Below are 24,218 nucleotides of genomic sequence, written 5' to 3'. Positions count from 1 at the left end.
AGTGTTAATGGTATTGGACTGTCAGGCATATTTTAAAGAAAACATCTATTGTATGCTAACCTCTTGCTTTAAAACTTTAAGAATGCTAACACAAAACAGAAACTAGATGGAGAAGGAAGATAGATTACACTAAAAATCAGTCATTTCTACTATGTCAAATTCTATTCCTCTATCTCATTCATGTCAATTTCTACCCCATACCTCGGATCAAAGAATTAAAATTATGTGAATGTTATACACCAGTGATAAATAAAATTAAAGCTACAAAAATATTTTTATCACACACACACACATGACTTTGAATTTCACCTTCAGGCCTTACCAGCAGCCTGGTGTGGGTGACATTCAATCTCCACGAGCTTCAGCATCCTAGTCTATAAAACTGAGTGAAAGCATGTATTTTGGTGGGTTTCTATGAAAATCAGTCATACCTTATGGCAGTACAAGTCTGGCATATAATAGGGCTTAAAAAATAGTAGCTATTACATTTTGGGCATGAAATCTTTTTTTGAATTGATTCAAACATAAATAGAAGCATCTCTATTCACTGATCTTTCTTTATTAATTTGATAGAAAAAAAGGTGGAGGTATCACTTGCTTCCTGACCTTGTAGGTATGGTTAGTGGAAGATTCTAGTACCTTTTCTATTTCTTGCAGGTATGTTTCTTGTCATTTACTATCTACCACTGCCATGGCATAGAAAGCTCTTCTGATTTTTCATACGTAAAATTTATGAGCACTTTCAAAATGTATAAAGAGTATTCATAATTATTTAAAGGTAAAATATCAGGCATTTCCAAACCAGACTTGCCCTAAGAAAGTGATACTAAATTAGGGGTTATTATTTTATTTACCAAAAAAATCACAATAAGTTTTCCTTACAAAGCTATATCATATAGGGCCCTTAAAATATAATTCAGTTTATAAAAACTAGATTTACATGTAAGTATTTATTTGAGCAGGTCACTTATTTTCTAAGAATGTCTAGAAAGACTACAACCAAAAGATTTTGTAAATGTAATTTATAAGCTTTAAAGTACTTTTAAAACCTACGTTATTATCACAGTTATAACCATTTACATTATGTTTTGTTTATATTGTATTATTTTTTAACTCTCCAAGACTATTTATTGAAATCCATTTCAGAATTACAGGAATAGGAGGAGATATAAGCACTGAACACAGGACTGAACGTGTATCTTCTAGAGGAATAGGTAATGGAAAGAAATGACAGAAGTATGAAGTAGAGAGTTGATTATGCAGTTCCAATTTAGAGTCTGATGTATTCTTTCTCTTACAAGCCTATGGTAAGTTATTAATAGGTTCAGAACATGTAAGACCATGTGACCAAGCACCCCAAAATTGGACACTATGCACTTGTGGAGACTCCACAGCCAAAGGCAAGAGCAGCCAAGTTATTAGAACACTTACAAAAATACTACAACTGAGCAAACTATAGGCAAAGGTTTGGAGACCATATTAATGTACAGTGCTAGCCTGTCCCCAAGGGTGCTTTAGTATGTTGTTTCAAAAGCATTTCAAATAGAAATAAGGCACGTCCCTATTCTTAATCTTAAACCACACTCTAAATATGAATCAATGAATTTACTTCTCCTCTTTTACCTTTCCACCCATTGACCCCCTTCATGACTCTACCCCCCTCACAAGAAGGTCCTGTCAACTCACAGAGGTATGTAAACTTTTGAGGCCTGACAAGGTGTATGAGCTATAGAAACTAAAAATGCAAAATAAACAATCATGGGAATTAAATTAGTAATCAAACACTGTATTTCTATAATTTACCATTTTACCAGCTAAGATTTGGACATAACTTTCAACTGGTATTTTTATGTATGTCTTGTTCATGCTCCTCTGACCACTCCAAACCATCTCTCCTGATAGAATTTTTGGGCCATCATTTTATTCCCTAAAGTTCAGAATTAATATAACATTTACAGGGATGAAAATTTGGTTTAATCCTGACTTATAGTCAATTTAAGCAAAAGAAAGTTAAGCACATTAAAAAAAATATAAAGCTTTCCTGTAAATATGTCCATACATTATTATTCAAAACCAAAGATTTAAATATAACTATTTGGACACCATTCCCTTTTACTTTCTGAGCCAAGTTGTTCTGGGACAACAGTGCAACTAGGCCTTCATAAACGTTCACTTCCTAAAGTGACACCAATTTCACATATGCTTTCATATCAAATTTCATCAGTCCTAAGATGCTGTCAATGTTATAACAAACCCTTAATGTAAGAGTTGCAAAAATATGGAAAAGTATCTACTGGAATTAAATAAATACAGTATTTCTATCCTTTACTAGGCTTCTTTATATTACTATTAAATTAATACCTAATAGATTAACTGTCTAAGGGCCTTTATTTCCCTAACATTTTCCCAATCATGATTCCTACAGCTGGCAGGCATCTCTCCAAACTCACAATACCAGAGAAAGCTTATTGCTTTGGTTTTTAATAAAAGGTACAATTTTAGAAAAAATAAGATACAACCACTATATATAAAATAGATGACCTTTGTTGTTCATCTATTTTATATACAGTAAGACCTACTATAGCACAGGGAACTATATTTGATATTTTGTAATAACCTATAATGGAAAAGAATCTGCAAAAAATCATTGAATCACTTTGCTGTATACCTGAAACTAATGCACTGTAAATCAACTATACTTCAATAAAAAATATAAAAATAAAAATAGAGATATTAAGCATAAAAGGTACAATTTTACAATTCTTGGCTCTGTTTAAATAAACACACGCAATAATTTGTATACAGGTTTACATTTACAGAATAACTCTGAAAGTCCATGACTAAAATCTACTTCCTAAAAAGGTTGATTTGGATTTTCTTTGTTTGTTTGTATTTATTTGTTTACTTGATTTGAACCCTGAACCTAACAACTTTGGTCTTTTTCACAGCAGTGGGATATATGAAACAATACTAGAGTCTGACACCCTCACACCATACACAAAAATAAACTCAAAATGACTTAAAGATATAAATATAAGACATGACACCATAAAACTCCTAGAAGAGGGCTTCCCTGGTGGCGCAGTGGTTGGGAGTCTGCCTGCTGGTGCGGGGGACTCGAGTTTGTGCCCCGGTCTGGGAGGATCCCACGTGCCGCAGAGCGGCTGGGCCCGTGAGCCATGGCCACTGGGCCTGCACGTCCAGGGCCTGTGCTCCGCAACGGGAGAGGCCGCAGCGGTGAGAGGCCCACGTACAGCAACAACAACAACTCCTAGAAGAAAACACAGGCAAAACATTCTCTGACATAAATCGTACCAATGTTTTCTTAGGATAGCCTCCAAAGGCAATAGAAATAAAAGCAAAAATAAACAAATGGGACCTAATCAAACTTCTAAGCTTTGGCACAGCAAAGGAAAACATCAACAAACTGAAAAGACAACTTATGGACTGGGAGAAAATATTTGCAAACAATATAACTAACAAGGGCTTAATTTCCAAAATATACAAACAGCTCATATAACTCAATACCAAAAAAACAAACAACCCAATGGAAAAATGGGCAGAAGACCTAAACAGACATTCTTCCAAACAAGATGTACACATGGTCAAAACGCAATGAAAAGATGCTCAACATCGCTAATTATTAGAGAGATGCAAGTCAAAACTACAATGAGGTAGCACCTCAAACTGGTCAGAATGGCCATCATTAAAGTCTACAAATAAATGCTGAAGAGGGTATGGAGAGAAAGGGAATCCTCCTACATTGTTTGCAGGAATGTAAATTGGTGCAGCCACTATGGAAAATGGTATAGACACTCCTCAAAAACTAAAAATAGAGTTACCATATGATCCAGCAATCCCACTCCTGGGCATATATCTGGACAAAAAAGTAATTCAAAAAGATACACGCACCCCAGTGTTCACAGCAGCACTATTTACAATAGCCAAGACATGGCAGCAACTTAAATGTCTATTGACAGAGGAATAGATAAAGAAGATGTGGTGTAGAGATAAACTCATCCACCAGAAGGCAGAGAGCAGAAGCAAGAAGAACTACAATCCTGCAACCTGTGGAATGAAAACCACACTCACAGAAAGACAGGTAAAATGAAAAGGCAGAGGGCTATGTACCAGATGATGGAACAAGATAAAACCTCAAAAAAACAACTAAATGAAGTGGAGACAGGCAATCTTCCAGAAAAAGAATTCAGAATAAGGAGAGAGAAGATGATCCAGGACCTCGGAAAAAGAACGGAGGCAAAGATCGAGAAGATGCAAGAAATGTTTAACAAAGACCTAGAAGAATTAAAGAACAAACAGAGATGAACAATACAATAACTGAAATGAAAAATACACTAGAAGGAATCAATAGCAGAATAACTGAGGCAAAAGAACAGATAAGTGACCTGGAAGACAGAATGGTGGAAATCAGTGCTGCGGAACAGAATAAAGAAAAAAGAATGAAAATAAATGAAGACAGCCTAAGAGACCTCTGAGACAACATTAAATGTACCAACATTAGCATTATAGGGGTCCCAGAAGGGGAAGAGAGAGAGAAAGGACCCAAGAAAATATTTCAATTATAGTCAAAAACATCCCTAACATGGGAAGGAAATAGACAATCAAGGCCAGGAAGCACAGAAAATCCCAGGCAGAATAAACCCAAGGAGAAACAACCAAGACACATAGTAATCAAATTGACAAAGGTTAAAGACAAAGAAAAATTATTAAAAGCAACAAGGGAAAAAACGACAAATAACATATAAGAGAATTCCCATAAGGTTAACAGCTGATTTCTCAGCAGAAACTCTAAAAGCCAGGTGGGAGTGGCACTATATATTCAAAGTGATGAAAGGGAAAAACCTACAACCAAGATTACTCTAACTGGCAAGTATATCACTCAGATTCGATGAAGAAAGCAAAAGCTTTACAAACAAGCAAAAGCTAAGAGAATTCAGCACCACCAAACCTGCTCTACAACAAATGCTAAAGGGACTTCTCTAAGTGGGAAACACAAGAAAAGGACCTACAAAAACAAAAACAAAACAATTAAGAAAATGGTAATAGGAACATACATACTGATAATTACCTTAAATGTGAATGGATTAAATACTCCAACCAAATGACACAGGTTCACTTAATGGATACAAAAATAAGAACCATGTATATGCTGTATACAAGAGACTCATTTCAGACCTAGGGACACATACAAACTGAAAGTGAGGGGATGGAAAAAGGTATGCCATGCAAATGGAAATCAAAAGAAAGCTGGAGTAGCAATTCTCATATCAGACAAAATAGACTTTAAAATAAAGACTATTACAAGAGACAAAGAAGGACCCTACATAATGGTCAAGGGATCAATCCAAGAAGATATAACAACTGTAAATATTTATGCACCCAACATAAGACCACCTCAATACATAAGGCAAATGCTACCAGCTATAAAAGAAGAAATCGACAGTAACACAATAATAGTGAGGGACTTTGACACTTCACTTACACCAATGGACAGATCATCCAGACAGAAAATTAATAAGGAAACACAAGTTTTAAATGACACAACAGACCAGATAGATTTAATCGATATTTATTGGACATTCCATCTGAAAACAGATTACACTTTCTTCTCAAAGGCACACAGAACATTTTCCAGGCTAGATCACATCTTGGGTCACATCTCAAGCCTTGGTAAATTTAAGAAAATTGAAATCATATCAAGCATCTTTTCCGACCACAACACTATGAGATTAGAAATAAATTACAGGGGGAAAAACGTAAAAACCACAAACACATGGAGGCTAAACAATATGATACTAAATAACCAAGAGATCACTGAAGAAATCAAAGAGGAAATCAAAAAATATTTAGAGACAAATGACAAAACACGACGTTCCAAAACTTATGGGATGCAGCAAAAGCAGTTCTTAGAGGGAAGTTTACAGCAATACCTCAAGAAACAAGAAAAATCTCAAATAAAAAATCTAACCTTACACCTAAAAGAACTAGAGAAAGAAGAACAAACAAAACCAAAAGTTAGCAGAAGGAAAGAAATCATAAAGACCAGAGCAGAAATAAATGAAATAGAAATGAAGAAAACAGTAGCAAAGATCAACAAAACTAAAAGCTGGTTCTTTGAGAAGATAAACAAAATTGATAAACCATTAGCCAGACTCATCAAGAAAAAGGGTGAGGACTCAAATCAATAAAATTAGAAATGAAAAAGGAGAAGTTACAACAGACACCACAGAAATACAAAGCACCCTAAGAGACTACTACAAGCAACTCTATGCCAATAATATGGTCAACCTGGAAGAAATGGACAAATTCTTAGAAAAGTACAACCTTCCAAGACTGAACTAGGAAGAAATAGAAAATATGAACAGACCAATCACAAGCACTGAAACTGAAACTGTGATTAAAAATCTTCCAACAAACGAAAAAGTCCAGGACCAGACGGCTTCACAGGCAAATTCTATCAAACATTTAGAGAAGAGATAACACCCATACTTCTCAAACTCTTCCAAAAATTCGCAGAGGAATGAACACTCCCAAACTCATTCTATGAGGCCACCATCATCCTGATACCAAAACCAAAGATACTGCAAAAAAGGAACATTACTAACCAATATCACGGATGAATATAGATGCAAAAATCCTCAACAAAATTACTAGCAAACAGAATCCAACAACACATTAAAAGGATCACACACCATGATTAAGTGGGATTTATCACAGAGATGCAAGGATTCTTCAATATATGCAAATCAACCAATGTGATACATCATATTAATAAACTGAAGAAAAACAACTATATGATCACCTCAACAGATACAGAAGAAGACTGTGACAAAATTCAACACCCATTTATGATAAAAACTTTCCAGAAAGTGGGCATAGAGGGAACCTACCTCAATATAATAAAGGCCATATAGGACAAACCCACAGCATACATCATTCTCAATGGTGAAAGACTGAAAGCATTTCCTGTGAGATCAGGAACAAGACAAGGATGTCCATTCTCACCACTATCATTCAACATAGTTTTGGAAGTCCTAGCCATGGCTATCAGAGAAGAAAAATAAAAAGAATACAAATTGAAAAAGAAGAAGTAAAACTGTCACTGTTTGCAGATCACATGAAACCAGCTATACATAGAGCATCCTAAAGATGCCACCAGAAAACTACTAGAGCTAATTAATGAATTTGGTAAAGCTGCAGGATACAAAATTAATGCACAGATATCTCTTGCATTCCTATACAGTAACAGTGAAAGATCAGAAAGAGAAATTAAGGAAACAATCCCATTCACCACTGCAACAAAAAGAATAAAATACCTAGGAATAAACCTACCTAAGGAGGTAAAAGACCTGTGCTCAGAAAACTATAAGACATTGATGAAAGAAATCAAAGATGACACAAACAGATGGAGAGATATACCATGTCCTTGGATTGGAAGAATCAATATTTTGAAAATGATTAGACTACCCAAAACAATCTACAGATTTAATGCAATCCCTATTACACTACCAATGGCATTTTTTACAGAACTAGAACAAAAAAATCTTAAAATTTGCATGGAGACACAAAAGACCTCGAACAGCCAAAGCAGTCTTGAGGGAAAAAAATGGAGCTGGAAGAATGAGACTCTCTGACTTCAGACTACACAACAAAGCTACAGTAATCAAGACAATATGGTACTGCCACAAAAACAGAAATATAGATCAATGGAACAGGACAGAAAGCCCAGAGATAAACCCATGCATCAACTAATCTATGACACAGGAGGCAAGGATATACAATAGAGAAAAGATATCCTCTTTAATAAGTGGTGCTGAGAAAACTAGACAGCTACATGTAAAAGAATGAAATTAGAACACTTCCTAACACCATACACAAAAAAAACTCAAAATGGATTAAAGACTTAAACATAAGACTGGACACTATAAAACTCTTACAGGAAAACATAGGAAGAATATTATTTGACATAAATCACAGCAAGATCTTTTTAGACCCAACTCCTAGAGTAATGGAAATAGAAACAAAAATAAACAAATGGGACCTAATGAAACTTAAAAGCTTTTGCACAGCAAAGGAAACTATAAACAAGATGAAAAGACAACCCTCCAAATGGGAGAAAATATTTGCAGACGAATCAACAAAGGATTAATCTCCAAAATATATAAACAGCTCATGCAGCTCAATATTAAAAAACCATACAACCCAATCACAAAATGGGCAGAAGACCTAAATAGACATTTCACCAAAGAAGACATACAGATGTCCAAGAGGCACATGAAAAGCTGCCCAACATCACTAATTATTAGAGAAATGCAAATCAAAACTACAATGAGGTATCACCTCACACCAGTTAGAATGGGCATCATCAGAAAGTCTACATACAACAAATGCTGGAGAGTGTGGAGAAAAGAGAACCCTGTTGCACTGTTGGTGGGAATGTAAATTGATACAGCCACTATGGAGAACAGTATGGAGGTTCCTGAAAAAACTAAAAATATAATTACCATGCAGCCCAGCAATCTCACTACTGGGCATATACCCAGAGAAAAACATAATTCAAAAAGACACATGTACCCCAATGTTCACTGCAGCACTATTTACAATAGCCAGGTCATGGAAGCAACCTAAATGCCCATCGACAGATAAATGGATAAAGGAGATGTGGCACATATATACAGTGGAATATTACTCAGCCATAAAAAGGAAAGAAATTGGGTCACTTGTAGAGATGTGGATGGACCTAGAGACAGTCATACAGAGTGAAGTTAGTCAGAAAGAGAAAAACAAATATCACATATTAACGCATATATGTGGAATCTAGAAAAATGGTACAGATGAACCGTTTTGCAAGGCAGAAATAGAGACACAGATGTAGAGAACAAATGTATGGACACCAAGGGGGGAAAGCAGTGGGGGGTGGTGGGGGGATGAACTGGGAGATTGGGATTGACATGTATACACTAATATGTGTAAAATAGATATAAGCATCGCTGTATAAAAAAGTAATAAATTAAATTTTAAAAAAGAAGATGTGGTGTATATTTACAATGGAATACTACTTAGTCATAAAAAAGAATGGAATAATGGCATTTGCAGCAACATATATGGACTTAGAAATTATCACACTAAGTGAAGTCAGTCAGAGAAAGACAAATATCGTATGATATAACTTATATGTGGAACCTATAATATGACACAAATGGACTTATTAATGAAACAGAAACAGACACACAGGCATAGAGAACAGAGTTGTGGTTGCCTAGGGAAATAGCGGGGATGGGGGTAAATTGGGAGTTTGAGATTAATAGATGTAAAGTATTACATATAGAATGGATAAACAACAAGTCCTACTGTAACAGTACAGGGAACTATATTCAACATCCTGTGATAAACCATAATGGAAAAGAAAAATATTTTTTAAATAAAAGAAGCTCATAAATACAACATTTAAAAAAATTAGAGTCTGATATGTGGATTCATGTCCTAATCCTACAAAAACACTACATCTTTGTAACTTCCTATTTTGTATACTTTATTTGTATAACTCCAAATGAGTGGCTTTGAATACTTGTTCTTATAGATTATGAATTTTAAATCGTGTCCACTATAATACAGGGTATCAGTAGCTAATTTTGTCAGTCAACAGGGTATTCAAAAATATCCCCTAATGAATGCTTTAGTAATAATAATTTCCAGATCGCACAAAAATCTTCTGTATTGTTTATAAGATAGAAACTCTCCCCAAATTTATCTTTAATCACAATTCCTATCAAAGTCCCAGCTGATTCTTCTCAGATACTGACAATCTGGTCCTAAAACTTATACAGAAATGCAAAGGATCCAGAATAGTCAACAAAGCTTTGAAAAAGGAAATCAAAGTTGAATTTCCCCAATTAAAAAATATATTATAAAGCCTCCTAAATCAAGACAGTATGGTACTGACATAAGGATAAACATATAGATTTAAAAAAACAGCATTAATAGTACAAAAGTAAACTCATATTTATGGTTGACTTTTTTTTTTTTTGCGGTACGCGGGCCTCTCACCGCTGTGGCCTCTCCCGCTGCAGAGCACAGGCTCCGGACGCGCAGGCTCAGCGGCCACGGCTCACGGGCCCAGCCGCTCCGCGGCATGTGGGATCCTCCCGGACCGGGGCACGAACCCCTGTCCCCTGCATCGGCAGGCGGACTCTCAACCACTGCGCCACCAGGGAAGCCCTATGGTTGACTTTTGACAAAAGTTCCACGGTATTTCATTAGGAAAGGATGGTCTTTTCAGCAAATGGCCTGAGAGAAAATTGGATATACATATGCAAAGAGATTAATTCAAACCCTTATCTCACACCATACACAAAAAACTAACTCAAAAATACATCACAGACCTAAATGTAATAACCAAAATTATGGAAGAAAACATAAGAGGAAGCCTATGTGACTTTGAGTTAGACAGAGTTCTTCTTAGTTACAACAGCAAAAGCACATTCCATAAAAGGAAAAAATAAATTGGATTTTTTCAAAATCTATAAAAATTGTCTTTGAAAGATACCATCAGGAAAAGGAACAGAAACCTCTAGACCAGAAGAAAACATTAGCAAATCCTATGTCTGACAAAGGATTTACATCCAGAGTATACAAAGAACTCTTAAAACTAAATAGCAGAAAGACAAAAAGCCTAATTTAAAATAGGCAAAAGATTTGAATAGACCTGTCACCAAAGATGATATATGAATGGCTATAAAAAGGGACATGAAAAGATGCTCAACATAGTCATTAAGAAATGCAAATTCAAACCACAATGGAACACTGCTGCACAGCCACAAAATTAGTTTTAATCAAAAAGAGACAATAACAAGCGTTGATGAGGATATAGAGAAACTGGAATCCTAATAAATTGCTGGTGGGGACGTAAATTGGTGCAGTACTTTGTAAAAGAAGTTCACAGTTTCTTAGAATATTAAACATAAATTTACCATATCACCTAGCAATTCCACTCCTAGATATCTACCCAAGAGGAATAAAAATATTTAACTACACAACGACTTATACACAAATGTTTATATTAGCATTATTCATAACAGCAAAAAAGTGGAAACAATCCAAATGCCCATCAACAGATGGAAGAATAAACAATGACTTATTATTCAGCAAGAAAAGGAATGTACTATTGATACATGCTACCACATGGACAAACCTCAAAAACATTATGCTAAGTTTAAGACGCCAGACACAAAAGAGCAAATTTTATATGATTTCATTTACATGAAATGTAAAGGTAAATCTATAAAAAGAGAAAGTTGATGAATTGTTGCCTGGGACTGGGGGTAGGAACAGAATGATTGCAAATGGATGTGAGGGACTCCTTTGGGGTGATGGAAATGTTCTAAAACTGAATTGTGGTGATGGTTGCACCGTTCTGTAAATGTACTAAAAATCATTGAATTGCACACTGGGGTGAATTTATGGTATGTAAATCATACCAGAAAAAAAGACATTAGGGGGAAAAATCATTCACAGTATCCTTTTCAATTTGTCACATTTTAAATAATGATTTACCCTAGAAAAATCAGCTTGACATATTCTTGAATCTATCTTACTAATGAGAAATAATTAGGTTCTACTTAGAAAAATTTCTACGTAGGAACTTTCATCATAAAATACCAGTTCAATGCCTTTTAAAACATTACTAATTAGAACCATCTATTTTGAAGTGACAAAATTCTAACTGGAGATCTACAGAGACACAGGAATTATCCACGTTAGTAAACAAAATGGAGCACTAAATAATTAAATTTTAAAAGACAGATATTTCCACAATGAATTACTCAGACTTTCTATTTTGTTGTAATAAACTGTTGAAGTTCTATTTATCCATAAGCACACAACCAGACAACACTGTGAAGACCCTATGCTATCTATACATAAGTTCCTCTGTCAATAAATGAACTGCCTATCTATGAACTGGGCACACTAAAATATTTGCTGGTAATATAATACTTTTATAGTGGAAACGTACCTATCACATTTTAGTTGCCACTACGTGCATTCAAATCCAAATTATAATGGAGATAGACAATTTGCACTAATCAGATTAGCTGATATAATTATCTGCCTGGCCACTCCTCTTAACATGTTAATGTTTTTTGACTGTTAACCCTAATGAGTTTTACAGGACTCTTAACATCCAAATTCTTGCAATATGAATGAGCAGATAAGCCTTGTTAGGTTATTTCTGCCATTTGAGATAGCTCACCATTTAATTCTCATGCATCTCCAAAGTCCTCTTAACCTGACCACACTGCTCTGCCATTCCAGTGTAGATAATCTCTCACAAAGGGTTTCTAATTTTCTCACTTATTTTCTAATATGCCTCTACAATGTGCCTCAGTCTTCACTTAGCCACATTTAAATTTGGTGGTATGGTAGGCCCTTTACAATCTGAATGTATGTTTTTCCCTTTATTTCTGATAAATTTTATTTTACTACAGTAACTATCATGAAACAGCTGGAGTAAGTCTCCTGCTATATTACCCATAAAACTGTTGATAACAATTTGAAATAATTCATCTCTATTTACTTCCAAATTCTAGAATGGGAAGCAAGGTTCGACTTTTGTATACTTTTTCACCTAAAGAGTAGGAAAACGTTCATACTGGCATTAAGCTTCCATTATATCATCTCCCAACTAGTTCACATTTATAGCCTGTTGAATAATTGAAATTCATAAAATCCTTTCTAGCTCAATGGCATCTGAGTGGGTTCCTGGAAAGATGTTAAAGGTAAGGACAGGAGGTACCCAAGTTTAGTATAGTTGGAGCTGAAAGACAGTATTAAAATTCATTCAAGACACATAGGATATGAAGTTTGATGGACGCAAATCCAGTCCTTAAAGATCCTGAGCTCTGGAGTTTTCCGAGCCACTAGAGTGGCTGCCCTCAAATCTGAGCCTGCACAGGAATTTCCTTGGATTCTTTTGAAATACACTTCTTAGTTTTGAGCCTCAATCTGGGATTGTCATTTTAAATGGAGAATTCCCAGCTCCCACTACCTCACCCCCACTGCCATGACTTTCATACAGGTGCTTGCACACCAGACTTTAAAAAACAGGGCATCAAGAAGCATGATCTAAAAGCCGATGGTGTGGGTTCACTGCAGAAAGTGGTCATATATTTTAGGTGAAGCCAGGCAGAGGGAAGAGGAAAAATGTGGGGTGAAACAGCTTCATATGCTTGTGAAGGAGAAAAAAATGTTTAGGTCTGATAAGTTTAATTGGAAGCAATACAAAGGCAGGAGCTGTTCAAATAATGCTGAAACTGGCTCATCAGCTCCATTCCCTGATCATCTGCGTTAAAGCCTAAACAGTTAATAATGTATTGAAAATATATAGATGTTAATTATGAAATGAAATCAGCTGGAAAAGGCAAGTACTAAACTATCTAATCCCCAAGGGCCTTCTTAACACCACCATGCAATAATTCTGTACGAATATCTGGTTAGCATTGAAATGGCTGTGTTCCCATTTTCTCACTTCTCTCAGTCTAGGGCTTGGCATTAGAATAAAGATGAGATGGAGACAAGATGATGTGCTCACTATGGCTGCACCCTAAGTGCACTCTGCATCAAATTATGGTCCTCACTTGGTTGTGGGAACCTTAAAATTCCCCTTCAGGAACACCCCCCACCCACCTCACCCCCCCGCCACCAAATCATAATCCAAGGGGGACTACTGGTTCTCTCGGTGCTTTAAAATATGTCGATTACTTCCCTAATTCAATACACTTCCCATCTATCAGGAACTTGGAACTCCTCTGATTATTCTTTATTTTGCAAACACAAAGCCATAAAACCAGCTGGATAAAAACGTAACTGTAATTAAGCAGAAAGATTCAATTGTGCATGAACTCAATAAAAATGTGCTCTGTTTTAGTACTGCATAAAAAATGTTTTAAGACTGCTATACAGAATTTCCTGAATTTAAAAAGGTATACTATTTTTACGATTCACCTAATAAACTTCAAATAAGTATATATTAATATTAAATGTTATCAAATAAATATTATTAAACAAACAAAATTTCTTCTCACAAAATTGGTCCATGCCTGAAGTCTCTCAGGACACTAAGACACAGATTAATACATGATTAAAGGGGTTAGTAACTTTTAATGTATAATATCGCTTTTTCCACCAGCACGATGATTCTTTTTACTAAAATTCACTGTATCACTTCCTTAAAAAAGGACTGGAGTATCTGCATATTGGCCACTCTAAGTACAGAAACTTCTTCCATGTGTCACTGTCAGTGGGAACATAATCATCCATGCCGTTCTAACTTTTAAACAGGAAAACCATGGATGGTTTAAGGAGATGTGCACTTAAAGTTGATAAGGAAACACGGAACACTTAACTAAATAGTACCATGAAAAAAACAAGTAGGACAAGTTGAGGCAAAGAGAAGTTTCCTTAAAAAACGTTAAGGACCTTGAAGCAAGAACTATTTCCGTTCTTGAACGTAAATGTTTGAGAACGTTTTGTTCTCTGGGTATTCGGCACAGTATATAGATGTAACTAGCCCACTACTGATGAATTTTTAGAGTGCTCTGCTCTTGAAAACAATGCTGCGATGAATAGGCTTATACATAAATCTTTTGCTCTTATGTGAATATTCCTCTAATATTGATACCTACAAGCAGAATTGCTGAAGACTAAGCATGTTTAAAATTTAAATACATACCACACAAGAGGCTCTACCCAATTTACTCCCCTACAATGTATAAGGTTAAGTGTTCCCCAAGCGTGCCCACCAGATATTATTAATCTGCACAATCTGTGCCAATCTATGAACCAAAAGTGATGATTGAGAAAAATTTTTCCCTAGTTTCCTAATACATTTGAAAAAATTGTGACTGTTTATTCGATATTTATATTTCCTTTACAGCATATCCACAAGAAAGTTAACAGTGCTTATCTATGGATGTTAAGATTACAGATGACTTATTTTATGTATTTTCTAAACTCTCTATACTCAGCTTGTATTATTTTGTTATTAACATTTATCTTTTAAAAATACTCATAGAAAGGGACTTCCCTGGTGGCGCGGTGGTTAAGAATCTGTCTGCCAATGCAGGGGACACGGGTTCAAGCCCTGGTCTGAGAAGATCCCACATGCCGTGGAGCAACTAAGCTCGTGCACCACAACTACTGAGCCTGCACTCTAGAGCTCTTGAGCCACAACTACTGAAGCCCCTGCACCTAGAGCCCGTGCTCCGCAACAAAAGAAGCCACCGCAATGAGAAGCCCGCGCACCGCAACGAAGAGTAGCCCCTGTTCGCCACAACTAGAGAAAGCCTGCGCGCAGCAACAAAGAGCCAACGCAGCCAAAAATAAATAAATTATTTATTTAAATTAAAAATAAATAAATAATATAGTCACAGAAAAAGAGCACTGGAATTAGAAATGAAAAAGACCAAACACCTAATAGAAAAATGAGCAGAAGAAATGAACAGAAAGTTTACAGGAAAGGAAATGAGAATAAAAATATGAAAAGATGGTCAGTCTCACCATTAATATCAAAAAATGTAAATTAAAACTACTTTGAGATAACATTTCTTGCCCATTAGATTTTACAAAGATCAAAATTTTTAATAATACCCATATTGGTGATAGCATAGCTGAAAGACGTACTCTGTTTCTTTGCTGACCTGAGAGTGTAAAGTGGCATACCTCCGTGGCATACAATCAGGCAATATTGCCCCCAAATTACCAATACATTTGCCCTTTGAGGAGGTCATGACATAGGCAAAACGACATATCTGCAGAGTCTTATTCATTTAGCACTGTTCATAACAGGAAAATACTGGAATCCATTAAACGTACATCCACACCAAACTGATTAAGGAAATTATGCCACATTTTTGCAATCAGATAAAATGGAAGTACCAAAACAGAAAGGAGATTCTCTTTATGCACTCATATGTGATAATCTCACACATCAGTGTGTGTGTGTGTGTGTAAACAATGTGGCTTTTAAAAGCTCTTAATGCATTTTACTTGTTTATGTGTCAATTACCTCTAGCTCACGCGCTAGAAACTAATAACCCTGGCCACCTCTAGGAAGGGATACTGAGCAATAACTGGGGAAAGGCTGCTGGAGGAAGATTTTCATTGCATAACTTTTTGGAGGTTCTGTGTGGTAAAGGCTGAGTCCTTGTAATTTTGAAAATGATTTCATTCTGCCTTTAGGTCTGAATGGTAATTTGGCTGAATCTAGGATTCAATATCACATTTCATCAGAAATCTGAGGCTATCAACTCATGACCTCCTAGCATCTGGTATTACTAATTCAATCTCTAATATCAATCTGACACTCATCTTATTGTAGATTAATCTTTCCTTTATTAAACATGTAGGATTTTCTCTTTATCTTTGATTTTCTAATATTCTGCCACAATGAGTCTAGGTTTGGGTCTATCTTTCCTTATGCTACTCTGTTTAGTGGTTGGTCTTTCAGTCTGAAGGCGTGTGTCTTCCTTTATTTATGGGGCAAATTTGATTCTGATACAAAAGAAGTCTCTTTAACCTCTACCTAACCAACACTGGTTCCATCAACCAATTCATCTCAAATTACTGAATTGAATAACACTCTCCACACCATCCAGAAAACATGATCACTGAGGCATGCAGTATGCCCAACGCTCACTGAGCTTAGATCCCCCTCTTGTCTTGTTGCAAACAATTACTTCCACCAGTCAGCCTGTATGTTCACCAAGAATCAGCTATATTTGCTTGAACATATGTTCACAACATTTTGTAATTACATAATTTAATCAAACCTAAATATTAAGGCAAGTGAAATACGAGTGCAAAAGATGTCTTTGTTTCTATGAAAACTTTGGAAAAACTTGAGAAAGATTAAGTTGCTAAAAAAAAAAAAGTGCTGCAATTTTATTTGGGATGAAACTGTACAAGATTTGAAAGTTTAAAAAGTCCAGGATTCTATACATAAATTGCCTTGCATTTGTCTTTTAAATTTTATTCCAAATACAGAAACCTATATTGGAAATTGGTCTTGGTGCATCGTGAGTAAGGCTCACCTGGAGCACCAGTTATCGGACCTACACTCAAAGGCGTAGTATCTGGCCTCACATCCAAAGCTTGGCTAATGAATGTATATTTTGGTGACGTATATTAGAATCAAATGTTTAGGGTTCATTTGCATGCATTTTTAAAACTCTCTCCTTTAACTTATTTTTTTTAATTAACTCCCATTAAAGAAATTTGGCCTAGAGGGGTGGGATAGGTAGGGTGGGAGGGAGGGAGACGCAAGAGGGAAGAGATGTGGGAACATATGTATATGTATAACTGATTCACTTTGTTATAAAGCAGAAACTAACACACCACTGTAAAGCAATTATACTCCAGTAAAGATGTAAAAAAAAAAAAAAGAAATTTGGACCATCTAGATCTATGATTCATGGCTCACAACTTTTCTTTCGTATTTTGCATCCATTTGTCCTTTATGTTCTATTCTGGGACAATTTCTGGGTTTGCCTTCTAGGTCACAAATTTACTTACCAGTTCATCTATGGAGTTTTTAATTCTAATAATCATATAATGTGAGTTCCACTGTATCTAATGTTTGTTTGTTTGTTTTTGCCGTATGCGGGCCTCTCACTGTTGTGGCCTCTCCCGTTGCGGAGCCCAGGCTCCGGACGCGCAGGCTCAGTGGCCATGGCTCACGGGTCCAGCCACTCCACGGCATGTGGGATCTTCCCGGACTGGGGCACGAACCCGTGTCCCCTGCATCGGCAAGTGGACTCTCAACCACTGCGCCACCAGGGAAGCCCGTATCTAATCATTTTTTTACAAACAGCAGCTGTCCTGGTTTTTTTCCCATGAATATATATCTACTCTTATTTTTCAGTTAAAGTATTCTATTTAATCTAGTAAGATTTTTGCTTCATGGTTTTAATCAACCAATTTGATGACTCTCTTTTATATGGTTTGTTTTCTTAACAGTGTGATATTCTTAGGTGTCAGCCCATCTCTGTTTGTTGGTTTCCTACTCACCTATCTGTTGTGACCAGCTCTCCTCTAGTTATTTGGAGGGACAAGTGGGACCATCTACTGCATGCAAGAAGCCAATGGCTCAACTTTTGAGAGTGGAGACTCTCTATCCTCTGGTGTCACCCACATGTCCGGGAAAGCTCTACCACTATTCTCTCCGCTCTTGCCTAGGGACACACATTTGGCCTCTGCTACCTGGCACAACTGGACAGCAGACAAAACCAATAGTGCTGTTATTGAAGGGCCCCTTGTGCTCATGGCCCTCTCTTTCTTTGCGAGTGCAGTAGCACCTCTGCCATAGCTGCCTCCATTCACACATATTCTCTAATGTCTATATGTTTTCCATTAATCCAATCCAAACTGTTCACAGGCTTTCAGAAGATACTCGAAATGTCTGATGTACTGATGGCATTCTTTTAGAATACTGCTTTAGATTTATTTAGAATATCTTTTCTGTCATTCCTAAGATTTGGCTTGAACAAAGCAGCTGGATGTGTGACGTTATTCTGCAATTTTTTTTCATTTGGATGTTGACTCCACTTCTACTCCAGTTCTCCTAGGTATGTACTACCTTTTCCCTGTCTTCATACCCTCCTCTCCTATTTCCATACTGGTACTTGATAAAGTTCCTTGTCCAAAAAGGATGCCCCCAAATACTTAAGTGTTCAAAACTTCCCATGGTACCAAATACTTTGATTCACATAAGGGAGTAAATTGGGAAAAAAAAAAAAAACGGAATTTACACAAGGCTGCAGATTTTGCATGCAGAGCTAATCAGCATAACTACTATATAAAACTCTAAATTTATAAAACTCTAAGTTTAAGTAAGTCTTAGTAGTTACTCTTTATCATCCTGGAAAAGTAATCTAAATATTACTGATAGCCAGTAATCATCAGTCTAAAGAGAATCACAGGCAAGGAATGTACTGATCTAGTTTATCTTGGCCCAGTGCTTAGGTGTGCTTTAAAAAGTGTTAATTTTGAGCAAACATGATTGTTTCACTCTTTCGTGGAGTTTAATTTGTTGCTTTTTGTACTTCAATTTTTAGAGATTACTATTTAAAACAGAATAACATACTATATGTGTAATATTTTATTCAGTGATTTTTACTGGGTGCCTACTAAAAACTAGATATCTTACCATGTTCTTGAAATGAAGAGATGAACAAGAGAGTACCATCATAGCACTTGGGACATTCCTCCATCTGTAGGTAACACAACCTACTTTATTTCCCTATTTATATCTGTGACTGGCAAGCCAGGTTGGGAACTCCTTGAAACATACCAAGGCTTTCTCATCTCCTTTCTGTATTCTCTGTACCTACAAAATGCCTTGCTCAAAGGAGTTGTTCAATAAATGCTTGGGCTTTCCTGGTGGCTCAGTGGTTGAGAGTCCGCCTGCCGACGCAGGGGACACGGGTTTGTGCCCCAGTCCGGGAAGATCCCACATGCCACGGAGCGGCTGTGCCCGTGAGCCATGGCCGCTGCGCCTGCGCGTCCGGAGCCTGTTGCTCCGCAACGGGAGAGGCCACAACAGTGAGAGGCCCGCGTATCGCGCAAAAAAAAACAAAAAAAAAAACAAAACAAAATGCTTAATTACTTAATATTACTTTTGTGCCCATTAAATCTCAATTATTTTTCAGTATTAGAGACTAATAAGGGAAAATAGTAAGAACACTTCATACATTAATTGCTAGATATACAAATACAATTTGTGCATTTTACAAATAAGGGAAATAAGATCCAGAAAGATTCAGTACTTTGAAGCGGCAACACCGGAACCTGTAACCAAAATCTCCATTCAATCACTTTTCCCTTCACAGCACAAGTTAGATTGATATCTGGAGAATGAATTGGCCAGTCTTAACAAATGTTCACCGCTTTGCAATACTTGATAACTGATTATCTATTTCCTTTGATAGAGACATTTAGAACCTCTCAGATATGTAATAATTCAAAAGGTGTTGAGGAGTTCAGGCACAAGTGGGTAAAACTTGCTACTGAGAGAGGGGAAGGGGAAGGTGTACTTTGTAATCTACTCTTTACTGTGCAACTGACAGTCAGAAAGCTTTTACTAACTGAGAAGAAAAAACTGTTGCAAACTAAAGGACATGCATTTATAAAGAATGCACCTTCATATAAAGACATCATGATGCCTCACATTAGAATTACTGGATTACAGAATTTAAATAGAGAAAAACAAGAATGCAATCCTTCGATAATCAACAGTTAAACAGAAAAAGCCCGTACTCAGGCAGACAAGGCTTTTGAGGTTTGATCTCACCAGACAGTTTAGGATCACTTCCCCTTATTGCAACTTCTGGCCTCATCGGAAGAAACTTTTTTTTTCATTCCCTTGTTAGGCTCTGCATTTTCTCATCTCCACTCAGTCTCTTGCTTCTATCTATAACACTCCCAGCCCCTTCCTGCCTGGAGAAAGGCTCCCCATGCTTCAAAATCCACTGAAACTCTGCCTTGGGAAGCCTTCCCCAACTCCCCAAGCGTGGTTTAACCTCGGGCATAACATCTGATTTAACATGCTGCTAAGTCACTGTTTCATGACCACCTGTGTCATATCTACTTGTATATGATGTGCTTCTAATCTGTGAGCTCCTAATGCAGGCTCTAGAATATATTTAGCATCCAACAAAATTTTCATTCTATCATCCAATTTTAATTAAGTCATCAGATTCCCTCATTTTACTTATGAAAACTGGATCCCAGAGAGGAAAGGGACTTGTCAATCAGTAGGGAACAGGCCAATGTCAGAGCTCAGATAACAAATTAAGCTTTCCCTTTCCTAATCCACCCTCATAAGGGAAAGGGCTGGCATGACAGAGTCTGGAGTAACAAACCCACCCTTCTTGGCTATTTGCCTAACTTTTTACTCAAAGTCTGACTGCTACACTGTATTGCTAGCAATGTCAATTTTCCTCAACAACAAAGACTTCCCAGTTCAGAACACATACATATGTGGCTAATAGGAAAAGTGAGTAAAAGTCCAACATGATAAACAGGGAGGTATGTCAAACTCCTATTCAGTCTATGAAAAACCTACTCATAATTCTAACTTTGCTCCTTTAAGTATGGAGAGAAGGCAGAGCTCATTTGGAAAATCTGACCAAAAGCCCACATTTCAACACAGTGAAATGCTTTATCCCCTATTGCTTCTACCACACCAGGAACTTTCTATATGTAATTATTTAATGCCCGGCCAAAAACCGGTGGACAATGAAATCCCCACAAAATGCTTCCCCCAGTGAAGTGTTCAAACATCAGCTCCACAAAAAACATTTTAAAAAGCTTTTCATGTAATTTTTCCATGCCATGTTTTTTCACTCATGGCTAAAAATGACCATATTTGAATATTCATCGTTATGAGCATCTGGTAAAATACAGCCCTGTGTGGCATTTTACATCATTTGACTGTGGTATCTCAGAAGGGTATAGGTAAAAATTTCCAGTTTCATTTTGTTTGGATTTTTAACCATCTTTTTCCATTTCATGGCTTTGGGTGCCTTTGATTGTCCTGATATTTTCTGCTGTCCATTACTATTGGATTTTTCTCCAAATAAGCAGGTTGCTTTCAGAGAAGTCCTTGTGGATTTCATCAATGGCTCACTTGGAATATCAAAATGAAGCCACAAATCACGTGCGTGTTTACAGTATTTTGTGGGTTTTGCCTTAAACCAACGGTAAAGTCCAGTGATGATGGCTACACAACACTGTGAATGTACTTAACACCACTGACTGGACATATAAAAATGGTCAAAATTGTAAATTTTATGTGATGTATACTTTACCACAAAGTAAAGGTCAACTTACAGGAGGCAACAATTATCCCAAACCCTGGGTCAAAAGACAGGGGGGGGAAATGGAATGATGATCTGTATTATTCAGACAGGGCAAATGGCTTTTACTTTCTAGCTCCAACAGGCCTCTTAGCCAGGCTCTCATCCCTGCTATTTTCCTCCATGGAGTGGAGAAAAGAAAAGAAACTTTTGCCAAATAAAATGTAAACCTTAGAAAAAAAATGTTAAATCACAGAACCATAACCCTTCAAGTACTGACTGGATGCTCCTGTCATCCATTAGTCAACTGCTCGCAGCCTTTGAGTTAACTCCTTCTCCCCCTCGTTTCTCACAGGAACAGTGAACAGGTGTCCCGTGTGAGCGTGAATGTGTTTAAATTCCAGACAGCTGTCAGAACGTAACTCCCTAGAGGACTGTTCTGACAACTTTGAAGTGGGACATGAAAAAAACTATGAGATAATAGATGAGAAACTGGGGGTGAGGGGCAAACAAGGAGGAGATTCAGCAGTGAGCAGACTGGTTGTCTTCCAGTCTCCTAAAAGACACCACGTGGTGGGCTTATTTTGAAAAGCAGAAATAAAACCAGTGGGAAGAGTTGCAAGGAGACAGTTTTACCTAGTGTTATGAAGAAACGTACGACCATCTAGCAGAAGGCTATTAATCCAAACAATTAGCCTTCAGATTCACTGACTGCCCTGGAAATGTTGTATGGGAAGTACACAGTAGACTACTGGGGGGTGCAGACTAGGGCCAAGGTCAGGGAGCACTTCGTAAGGGGGTGAGGTGCAGGCAAATCAGCCTGCTCTACGAGGGGGAGAGGGAGGAGTGGCAGGGGGAAGATGAGAGCTGGGGAAGGAAAGGCGCTTACCAGGCCACCTCCGCAGGTGCTGAAAGAGGCCAGCGAGCCAGGGTGCCGCAGCACAGCCCCGGTGTAGAAGCAGGAGGCGTCGGGTGGCGCCGGAGGGCGCGGGGCGTCTGTTGCCCGCGTGAGGCCCGGGCCCGGACTCGGCTGCTGTTCCACCGCGAAGCGCGGCGCCAGGAAGCGGCCGTCTCTCCGGAGCAGCAGGTATAGGTCCCGGGAGAAGGCCGGGATCCGCAGCAGTACCTCGTCGCCGTCCGGCTCTGCTTGCTGCGCCGCGGGGGGAGATGGGGGCGGCGGCTGCCACGAGGCCGGGGCGCCCGGGGACAGGGCGGCAGCCCCGCTGGATCCCCGCGGCACCTCCTGCGATTCGAGCTCCTCGTCTTCTTCGCCCCCCGGCGGCGGGGGTCGGGGCCGGGGCTCTGACCGGCCTTCCGCGGGCTCCTGGGGCGGCGCCGGGGCCACGGAGCGCACCTCGCGGGAGCTGCCGGCCGCCTGAACCCGGGCGCCTCCGCCGCCCGTGGCGCCGCGCACCCAGCCTGGGTCCGCGCTGCCCCCGCTGCCGCCGGCCGCGTCCACCGGCTCCCGGCGCCAGAGCGCAGGAAACACGACTTCCCACTCCTCGCGGTCGGGGGCGAACTGCAGCCCTGCGGGCGGGGCAGACAGAGAAGTGCGGGGCTTAAGGTGCCGCGATTCCAGTAGCACAAACGTCCCCGGGCACACACTCCGCACACAGGGCTCACGGGTAACGCGCTGGAGACCACCCGTCTAGCCCCTGAAACTCTCGCAACCCCTGAAGCCTAGCGATCAGATTACAGACCCCAGCACTTTCAAAATAAAAGTATGATTATCGGGGCAGGGGGAGGGGAAGAGTGGGGCTGCAAAGTTTGGTGACAGCACTTAGCTGTAGAAAAGAAAACCGGTGCAAAGACTCCAGCACAATTAAATGATTTCCTTAAGTATCTGCCAGAGCAAGGCAGAGCTATCAATTTCTTTACGTCCCTATTTTCCTCCAGGTGCTGTAAACGTACCTTTGCAAATCTTACTACTCTCGTGAGAGGAAAACTAAGCATTTCACGTTGTTGAAATGAGGCCGCGAGAAGTGCGCTTCGGTCAGGAGCGTGACCCTCTCACCCGCAACCGCACGCCGGTTTTTATTGCTACCCGTGGAGCCCTGCTCACGGCGCACAGCTGCGCCAGCCCTGCCGACCCGTGCGTGCCCAGTCTCCGCTGGGGAAGGTGGAAAGCAAGCCCAAAGTCACGGAAGAACTTACCTGAAACTATCCCATTCGACAGGACCCCCAGATGGTAGAGGAGGCAGCAGACGTGAGTCAAGCGCATCTCGCGGCTCTTCCCCATACCGCGCTCCCGGCGCCGCGCGCGCCTCCTTGCGCGATCCACCGCGGTCGCAGCAGCCGCCGCCAGCGCCGCAGTCGCCGCCGCCGCCTCCCGGAGCGCAAGGAGGC

At 38.7% G+C, this 24,218-nt stretch overlaps 1 protein-coding gene across 1 annotated transcript in view; it reads right to left on the bottom strand.

Annotated features, from left to right (window-relative positions):
• ADAMTS19 (ADAM metallopeptidase with thrombospondin type 1 motif 19) overlaps nt 1–24,093 on the bottom strand; it is a 282,978-nt gene extending 258,885 nt beyond the window's left edge. The window contains exons 1-2 of the mRNA XM_007459995.1: nt 24,027–24,093; nt 22,762–23,399 (exon numbers count right to left, since the gene is read on the bottom strand). Coding sequence (XP_007460057.1) covers nt 22,762–23,399; nt 24,027–24,093 — 705 coding nt within the window. The remainder of the gene's footprint in view (nt 1–22,761; nt 23,400–24,026) is intronic.
• Nucleotides 24,094–24,218: the final 125 nt, after the last annotated feature.

Source organism: Lipotes vexillifer, unplaced genomic scaffold, assembly GCF_000442215.2.
Source record: "Lipotes vexillifer unplaced genomic scaffold, Lipotes_vexillifer_v1.1 scaffold44, whole genome shotgun sequence".
Taxonomy (NCBI): domain Eukaryota; kingdom Metazoa; phylum Chordata; class Mammalia; order Artiodactyla; family Lipotidae; genus Lipotes; species Lipotes vexillifer.
Note: the sequence above shows the minus strand (reverse complement) of the source record. Positions and strands in the feature narration are given on the sequence as shown.